Source organism: Anneissia japonica, unplaced genomic scaffold, assembly GCF_011630105.1.
Source record: "Anneissia japonica isolate Jap-2015-1 unplaced genomic scaffold, ASM1163010v1 scaffold1483_len710385_cov172, whole genome shotgun sequence".
NCBI lineage: Eukaryota > Metazoa > Echinodermata > Crinoidea > Comatulida > Comatulidae > Anneissia > Anneissia japonica.
Window position 1 is genome coordinate 343014 of NW_022732828.1, and position 9885 is coordinate 352898.

The 9885-nt window shown below is 33.9% G+C and overlaps 1 protein-coding gene across 4 annotated transcripts in view; it reads right to left on the reverse strand.

Annotated features, from left to right (window-relative positions):
* LOC117115816 (GTPase-activating protein and VPS9 domain-containing protein 1-like) overlaps nucleotides 1–9885 on the reverse strand; it is a 45740-nt gene that overhangs the window by 14986 nt on the left and 20869 nt on the right. Inside the window, exons 3-11 of one of the 4 annotated variants that reach the window (XM_033259758.1) lie at nucleotides 8313–8447; nucleotides 7463–7643; nucleotides 6219–6367; nucleotides 5819–5969; nucleotides 4883–5116; nucleotides 4451–4714; nucleotides 3979–4130; nucleotides 1406–2581; nucleotides 835–882 (exon numbers count right to left, since the gene is read on the reverse strand). In XM_033259758.1, coding sequence (XP_033115649.1) covers nucleotides 835–882; nucleotides 1406–2581; nucleotides 3979–4130; nucleotides 4451–4714; nucleotides 4883–5116; nucleotides 5819–5969; nucleotides 6219–6367; nucleotides 7463–7643; nucleotides 8313–8447 — 2490 coding nt within the window. Of the gene's footprint in view, nucleotides 1–834; nucleotides 883–1405; nucleotides 2582–3978; nucleotides 4131–4450; nucleotides 4715–4882; nucleotides 5117–5818; nucleotides 5970–6218; nucleotides 6368–7444; nucleotides 7644–8312; nucleotides 8448–9885 lie in introns of all 4 variants that reach the window. The other 3 variants (XM_033259757.1, XM_033259759.1, XM_033259760.1) reach the window with 3 other exon arrangements.

Here is a 9885-nt window from a genome sequence, read left to right on the forward strand (position 1 = left end):
CAGTATGTACCACACATCAAATTAAGGACATGGAAAGAGCAAAATCTAAATATAAAGAAAGGAGGAAACTGAAAAAAGAAGTTTCCAGAACTGTTAGGAGAAGGCTTAAATTAAACAGACAATGTTTGGTAAGACTTTAGTTTGTTAAAAGTGTATGCTCAAAACATATTTGATAACAAATTGTGGTTTTTGTTATCTGTAAAGCCAAGTTTCTATAAAATCGCTACATTGTTGCTACAGTGTTTTACAATGGTTACACTGCGTACATTTCAAAATCAGAAGGCTCCCCAATTTGACCGAACATTCAGCATTGCCAAAAGCTGTTGGCAATAGTGTGTAGCGATTTTATGAAAACCAGGCTTAGAATAAAAAGTCTGATGAAACATTGTCTGGGTCTGATAGACAAAATATCATAATGTCTGTTTATATCCCCTGTTGGATGTACAGGATAGTAAATTCTGGAGACCCTCAAATACGATAACTGTTTTAAAATGTTTCAGGGCTTGGGATATACTTTTATATTAATAAATGAAAAAAACAAATCCAGAGAATGGAAAAATTCAAATGTGAGTAAAGGATATATAATACTGTATTACACAAAACAGACAAAAAATTTGCATATCACTTTAAACAGACAATTTTATTATGTTCTTTATGAAAAGTGCAAAGGTTGTAGACTTTGACATAAGTTTAATGAACTTATTGATCATGCATTGGTTTAATTATGTGATCTTGCTGACATCAACTAGCAATGAAGTAATATCCCACAATGCTTTGCAAACATTCAGTATCCCAGAAGGTGGGAGTTGGGAAGGGGTAGGCAAATTTGTTAACCTTAAGATTCCGTGTTTTCATTGTTTTTGCCTTGATTTGCTGGCTGCTCTGAAAACATACATAAAAATCTTATGGATTTCTGTAATCTGTTAATGTGAAATTTTAAAATAAAATAAATTTCTACAGAAAATCCAGAGGTCTGGGAATTAATTCAGAAATCAAATTAACCATAAGAGTGAAAGTGAAGAAGCTACAATGTCACAGTGAGGTTAATACAGTTTGTGAGCTTGTTGAGTTAATAATTAGAGAAGAAATATTATGTAAACTGCATAGCAAATAGCTGATAGAAAAGCAATAGCATCATGGCATAACATGGGATGGTAGAACGACAAGAACCATTGTAAGGATATGGACATTATATGAACTTTGACATTATTTTGAATTACTAATATATGTCAAAGATTTAAGTTCGGATTCAAATTATTGAATGAAGGAATAATTTTAATTAATGATATGTTTATGTTAGTACTGCAATGAATATGATTTTGAATGGAGTTTATAATTAGCAGTTACTAAATTTGGCCACAAATTATTAAGAACATGGCAACACGAGACACACACGTTCACTTACAGCCTTTTCTCCGTTGTTTGCAGTAGTGCCCTCGAAACTGATAGACCGTGCAAAACTACTCATCCCGGCACTTGGCTTATTGTAGCTCCCCGATGAGGTGAAGCGTCCGCTCTCGGAAAGCAGCATTCCTGAGTTGCTGCTTAAACTTCCTGAGCTAGTGAAACTGTTACCTCGCAAATGCGTCATGTCTACGGATTCACCTGAAGCAAAACCGCTGTCCACACGAGTTGAGCTATAAGAATTAGTAGAAGGTAGTTCCTCGCCCCCTGTGGGAAAAACATCCCTCTCTTCTAAACTGTGATCCTGGTGAGGGTCGTCTTGAGTCTTTTTTGTCTCAACTTCCACACAATCTTGAAGCTCAGCCTTCGTGAATGCATCTTCAAAACAGCCTTGACAATTTTCCTGTGTAGGTGTGAAATCATTGTCCAGACAAGCCGGCTGTTTATCCTCTTCCAAATTGTCAAATGGATTTGGAGGTGTAACCTTATCAAATGGGTTAGTCCTTCTTTTTGGTGGTGTCTCAGTTAAAAAGAATATATCACTATCATCGTGCATTGGATCCACCACTTTTTGCGTGCCCGGATGAGTGTAGCGTTTAAAAGGATTAGACGAGTTGGATTTAATAGCGCCATTTGAGTGAAAGTCCCCATTGCTTAACTCATATAGGGGATTTGTCACCCCGATAGGTCCACGTTGCCCCCTCTCATCATAAAATTGTGAAGTAATTATAAATTTTTGCTTGGGCCTAGCTCCCAATGGAAGAGTGTTAGACTGTTTTACTGAAACAGATGATTGTTGGTTGTAAGCAGGGATGTTGCTTGCCAACGGATCAAAATCTACTAACAGTGAATCAAGTTTGGATTCAGAGCTTGACGTTTCCAGCTGATTTGATGGAAGAGATAGTTTGTTATCGCCCTGCAGCTGGTAAAAATGGTCCACAACAACCGTTGAAGGCCGTTTATCATGGGAGGACAAGGCATTCTGTAACTCAAAGCTCCTACTTTCCTGATCAGTTAAATGCATTGAAAATGATGCCATTCCAAAATCATCCAATGAGTTAAACTCTTGTTGTTGATTGACATGTGTCTGGGCAGCACCCTTCACCACATGTGGCTCATGTGATTGGTCAGTTTGACCAACATGCTCCTCAAGATTGCTGTCTGTTTGTTCCTGTGCCTAATAGAACCAATGGACAAAATATCTCCACTTCAGTTATTTTTCAAATTTTTGATTAGTTCACGATTACTTAATTTGATTAAATCTGCATATTATTTTAAGAAAAAATATTTCACAGAGAGTTAATAATCTACATAAAATTTATAAAATGTGAATAAAATCTACAGATTATCATTAAGAAGTACAGTATACAGTGTTTGCAAAAAGGAAGTGCTTAAGTATATGGTACATGAAACGATAAAATCTAATAACAAAAAGGTAGCAAGGAAGTACAAAGGAAAGGTTAAGGATTTTTTTATCCAGTAATTAAAATCAGTATCAAAATGTGTGCAGCATGTAATGGAATGAAAAACATTGAAAACATTAAACTGATAATGCGGTATGCCAAACACTCAAGCAGTTGACTGACATCTTCAGAAAAATAGAAGTGCAAAATAAAGGAGTGAAAACATTCAAGTGCAATTCAACGAGCTAACATCACAATTGCATTACACCAACATTCTACCAATCAGCAAAAGACCCCGCGCTACATCACATCCAATAAATGGATGGAGAGCTCAGCATGATTGAATTTTAATCAGGCATGTTAATTAAAGGGAATGTGATGCATCACATCCAATAAATGGATGAAGAGCTCAGTATGTTTGAATTTTAATCAGGCATGTTAATTGAAGGCCATGTGATGCATCACAACCAATAAATGGATGAAGAGCTCAGCATGTTTACAGTTTCATCAGGCATGTTAATTAGAAGCCATGTGATGCATCATATCCAATAAATGGATGGAGAGCTCAGCATGCTTACATTTTAATCAGGCATGATAATTAGAGGCCATGTGATACATCACATCCAATTGCAAGATGTATAGGAAGAGATCTGAATGTTTATATCTATTACAAACATGTTAATGAGATCATGTAATACATCCCAATCTAATCACAACATGATGAATTCAGAAAGCATGGTAAATTGAGGTCGTTTGGTACATCACATTCAGTCACAAAAAAAGAACATTAAAGATGTATATATTTGACATGGTGAGAGCTATTTGACATGGAATTGTTATATTTTCAAAAGGTATGGAATCTATGGAGTCTACTGTATACGATAAAGCAACTATTGCAACGGCCATTAACCACTGACAGGCATAGATTGATGAATGCAAGCTCCAACGTAATTGTGATGTCAACTCATTAAAATAAACATTTTTTAATGATAATCTTTATCAATAATAAATCAACTATATAATTTTTATTAAAATCCCAAAGATGACCACATAAATATTAAGAAATACAAACACTTTCCAAGCGCATTGTTCGTATACAAAGTTGAATATTGAATTCTTCAATTATATGTCGCTTGCCCAACCTACTTTCCCATTTCACTTGCCCACTTACCTGATCCTTCTTTGGATTATCCTCTCCACTTGGGCTATCATTATTTGAACTTCGACCTATACTTTGACTGCCGTATGAACTACGACGTGAACTCTGACCCTCACTTGCCTTTGATGACATTTGTTCACTTTCTTCCTCCAATAATTGTAAACCTTGTGAAAACAAAAATTAACGGAAATGGAAAAAAAAATATTTTAATTGAATAATAATAATTATTATTCTTACCACTTAATATTCAAAATTAAAAACCAAAAATATGAATTTTTAAAAATAAATATCTAGGGTCAGCATTTTTGCACAAAAATTTAATTTTTTCTGCAAGAAGCAACCTAAATACTTTCATTGATAAAAAAAAAAGAATTAGATTGACCTAAGAAACTCATTTGTGGTATCAAAAGTATCTTTGGATGAGTTACAATTTACAATTATTGTCTGTTTCTAGTCAGAATAAAAGGTGAGTTTTCTTGCCTACCTGTAACCTCCGGAGCATCAGCAACCTCAATCAGCCTATCGTCCAGCGCTTCTGAATCACTCTGTAATACATCAACACTCCAGGTCTCGCTCGTTGTTTCTGAAATCTCCATAATGCTTTCTGGGAGCCTAGCAACAGCCCCAAGGGCGCTATACTCTAGGTCTGACTCGGAAATTTCCTGAAGCCTTTCAGTTGGGTTTGCTTCTGATGGTTCTGAGTTATCACTTTCAATTACATCTGTACTCCATGTATCACTAAAGGTTTCTGCATCAAAAATGAGATGGAATCTATATTTACACAACACACATAATTTCCTAAATATTTTTGTCAAATTTTATCAATTTTCTATATAATTTTCTTAATATTTCATCTTAATTTCTAACTATTTTCTATCTCTATTGCACATTTTTTAACATATCTTTAAATACTCACCGCCTGAAAGGCCATGCATTTTTTTGTTCTCAAGTTCGTCCCCAATCTCAAACTTTCCAAATCTATCCGTGATATTGGCATTGTTTGGCAGCTGCGTGGAATCAATCAGATCTGGACGTGGGTTATCCGTCGTACTACTGGCCAGGCTGATGGCAGAGCGTGGTGTGTTACGACCACTTATGTTACTGGTGTTTTCATTATCATAATCAATGGAATATACTGAATTTGATGCACCTGGGGGAAAAATAAAGACAGAAAAACATTTGAAGTATGTTTTATAGTACTGTATATTCTTGTGTATAAGGCGATCCACGTATAAGAGAACCCCAGAGTTGGAGAAGATTTGTGGATAATTTTTGTATGTCCGGGATATAAGATGACTCCCATATTTCACCATCGGAATTTATCCTTTCGATACGATCCACTGATACCAAGCCTGCATTTAGCTTTAAAATTGCTATACAAGTCCAGGGTCTAGGCTTGGTAAAGTTCATGGATTTCATTGCATCAGACATAAAAATAATTATTTTTAACTGACAAATTAAACAACCATCATCTTTATGATATTCATTTCTGGCATATAAAACATACATGGTGCCCATACTAACAGTCAGATTCATTTCAGTGATAGATTTGCATGTTAAGGACGATCTGCACTTAAGACGAACATGATTTTAAAAATCCAAAAATTTGTACTGTATGTTGTGCGAAGACGACCCACCCCTACCGCCCCCCACCCACCAATTTTTCAATTATAATTTTATATTTTATGCCTCGTCTTATACGCGAAAATATTATATGGCAAGTATTTCAACTGTATCAACATAGCTGTAAGCTCACTTGATAAAGAAAATGTATGGCAGAGACCAAAGAAGTAGGGGGATCTTTGGATAGAGAAAAATTTGCACAAATAAACTTTCAGAAACACAAACTTACCAATTGACATTGCTTCCATTAGGTGATCATTGGTAACAGACGCCTCAGCTGAGAATCTCAGTTGTTTCTCTGGGTGCTCGTTGATCGATCCCAGATTTGCACGTTTGTCCTCACTTTGGGATTTTGATTTCGTTGGCAAGGAACTTAACACCTATTATAAAAAAAACAGATGATAATAATAATACCATAAACATAAAAAATATTACTGAAAATAGACCATATAAAACTGATATTTTTTTTCTTCTGAATTATAATTTATTTTATGTTTTGAGTGTTGGAATGACATGCCTTGTGGCCAATTTTGCCACTCCATGGTGCACCAATACATAGTTGTCTGTTGTTTTTGTCTGTTTTGCCAGAAATTATATAAAATAACAAAATTTGGGCACAATTGACATACCTTACTTTCCGAGAGCATCCCAGGGCATTCATTAGGATGGTTACCCAGTGAGATAACAAGAACATCCTCTGGTTGTGTAACCATGCACGTATCACTAGGAGGTGATGAGCTCTCAGATTCCTGATCTTCTTGAAGTCTTTTCTTGGCAACTAAAGAAAGTGGGAAAGAGTTTATTCAATCATTTGTATAGATTGTTACTAAATATAATTTTATGTTTTTGAACAGATGCATAACATTAATGTAATAAAACAAATTTTGACATTAACATATTGCATCATTAATTACAAACAATTCTACATTATGACCATCAGTGAAAAATGTATTTGCTTTGATCTTTGTTTTAATGATATTTAATAAGGTGTTTTAAATAAATTACCTAATGTTTTGATTAATTTCCTTGAGGCTTTTCATTATATTTATGATAATTTTAATAATATTTTTTTGTTATCTATAATTTAAAAAAATATGCATTGTACAAGATATTAAAATGTGTATTCATTATTAAAATATAAATCATACATTTCAAGTTGGTTCACGATACTGTAGATGAGGTCATGTAAGATGAAAATGAGAAGCTTACAACTGATCACATCTCGTGCTTTCTCATTAGGGAGCTTTTGATTGCACGATGACTGTAGGACGTAGAACGTAATGACGTCACTAAAAGTCATCTGCGCATGCAAGAACGTTAAGGTCACCTCGTCGGCTACATTCTGGAACGCAATTTGGTCAAATCTACATATGCAGACTGAGACAACTTAGGACGCCCAGTCACGCATGAGTGATTCAATTCTAGCGTCGCGTTGTCGCACAAATCGAAAGCTCTCTATTGTCTATTTCTGTACAGAAACATATTCAATTGGAGAGTAACTATACTGTCAAATCAAAGAGTCAACATAGACTGGTCACATGCCTGCTATCTGATTCTAGGGTTCCAATCATGCACATTTAAAGTTTTTTCATGACTTATTAAAAAAAAGTTAAACTTAAGGAGCAACATACTGTACCATCCTGTAAATAGCAAATGTGGTATTGGATGTGAAATAAAATATAAGTCATATAAATACAGTATATAATAAATGCTTGATTGGATGAATATATATATAGAGCTGCCTCAAAGAGATGCAATAAAAATGTGCTAAGACATATTTCTGAGGCATTGTGGGTTGACTCAAGACCCACCACACTCTCAGCAAATAAAATAAATCTTGGAGACTTTGGTGTACCTTTAATGGCTTTGCTACCTTTTCTCGAGATGGATCCTGGGGTCCCTGGGGGCGTGGTCCCAGGAGTGTTCCCCGAACTTGTGCTAATAGATGGAGCAGACAGGTTGGCTGGATTTGGTAAGACTGACAGCGCTACTTCTAAGTCTTTCAACTCTGGGTTGCCCTGGTTAGCTGTGAGACTTGATCGGAAGTATGCAACCTGAAATTGTCAACAGTTTGATGGTACTGTTAGTATGTTTTTCTATTAGAGAGAAAACAAAGCACTTAATATGAGCTTTGCAATATTAAATATACTAGTAGTAAATTTATGAATATGATACCTACTGTATGTTTCAATTGTGTAGATATTAACCAATGAAATAATAATCCTTTTTAATACAATATATATTTATAACAGTCAGATTGGAATACAGTATAATGTCATGAAGACGAACAAATAAAGACTGCTTCAGTCTTTTGGAAATTGTTCCATATTATCTTTTATCAAACTTATCAGTATTCCCCATGATGTAATTTGAATGTAGTCAGCCTTTAATTCATATTCAGCTTAGATTCATTACATAATTTTCATTCATAATTATAATGTATCATATTTTAAATTTTATTATCCTCCAGATACTACTAGTATGGCACGCATATTTCTTGTTTGCTGGATTTTTTTACAATATTCAGTAGCCATGCTTTCATATGTTGATTAACCTATAGCAATGAAAAAAATTAAGCATATTTTAAAAAATAATTAAGTAGTTGATGTTTATTTGAATTTTCTGTTTTATGTTCAGATTTTGTCATAAGCTGTCATAATCCAAACATAGCAAATAATCCTAATTAATTATAATTAATTATTAATCCAAGTGAAATTAATTACCAAGTTGTGTAATTCACTCTCACAGATAAGTGCCACAGAGCGTGTCATTCCTTGGAGTTGGTTGTTGTTTATTGCCGGGTTAGCGTTCGTTGAATGACTGTCTATTACTGTATCCAAATAGGACGACATGCATCCCTAGAGAAACGATAACATCAATTACATACGTAAACCATTTATTAACGATGACATTTAAACTCAACATATACTGGGATATTACATGATAATGCTGCCATCAAAGTTCTGATTAATTACAATGAGTGTACAGTATGTATGCAAAACATAAATGTATATGCGTGTGGCATCTACTTGCAAAGGATTAAATGCTCATGCTTAAACTCATGAATATTCATAAGTCATGTGGTCACTCATAATGACATCAAGTACTGTAGTCCTACAGTTTAAGTGATACTTAAAGCTACAGTAAGTAACAAAACATAAATGTAAATTTTTCATCAATAATTTAAACATACTGTACCCTACAATTAAAATATGTGCAAATAATTTATTATACTGCTACTAATAAAAAAAAATATTGATGTTACAGTACAGTACTGTTCACAGAAGCCCAGTAACTTATCATAATAAACCTTATTATAAATTCTCTATATTATTAAAAAAAAATAATCTCAACTTTATTCCAGTATAAGCTAATACAGTAAGTGGGTAATATTTCTTACAAAATACTGTAGCTAATACTTTACATTACATAGCCAATTTAATCATAAATATGATACTTGTATATTAGTTTACAGTATATATTTTTTATTATATTTTATTTCCATACGAACTATTAACAGAGTTAAAAACCGCCAATTAAAAGTTGACATCAGATAAATATATTATAAAAAACACAAAAAAATATATAAAATATATACTGTATAAATAAAATAATTAATACATTATTAGCTAAAAAAAATGTCAATATCAGTAATACAGAACTTATTATACTGTAGGTATCTCACAATTTATGCTTTTTTAGACCTCTATGGGTATAAACATTAAGACATCCAAAGAGTGGATTTAAAAGCCATTGCTGCTAGGCTGAGGTGGTCTGGATGTGTAAAAGCCCCTTCCATAGCCACTCTTCCTATTGGAAAAATCATTATGTATTAATTTTATGTATTTTTCTAAAGAAAAAAATTTTCATACCAATACAGTATGATATGCCTCTCTCATAATCACCATTGTTTAATTCCCCTCATTTGCATATATTGTAGCATTTTTTGTAATCATCAGTGTCTAAGTTTTATCATTCCTGAAGATGACCCAATAACGGTCGAAACGTCAAATCATGGCCTCCCTTTCTTTATTCGGAGTAATGTTCGTTCTATGTCAATCTGACATGAATAACAGAATATTTGATTTGATTTTATATTTTATTTTTCAGCTACTGTACTTTCCTCCAATGTTTTTGTAAACTCTTAATTGAATGTACATTTTTGTATTTCTAAATTGGCAATTCAGAAGCAGGTCAACTCGGCCCCAAGTCAACTCGGCCCCAGTCAACTCGGCCCCAAATCAAGTCGGCCCCAAGTAGTCAACTTGGCTCCAAGTAGTCAACTCGGCTCTAAGT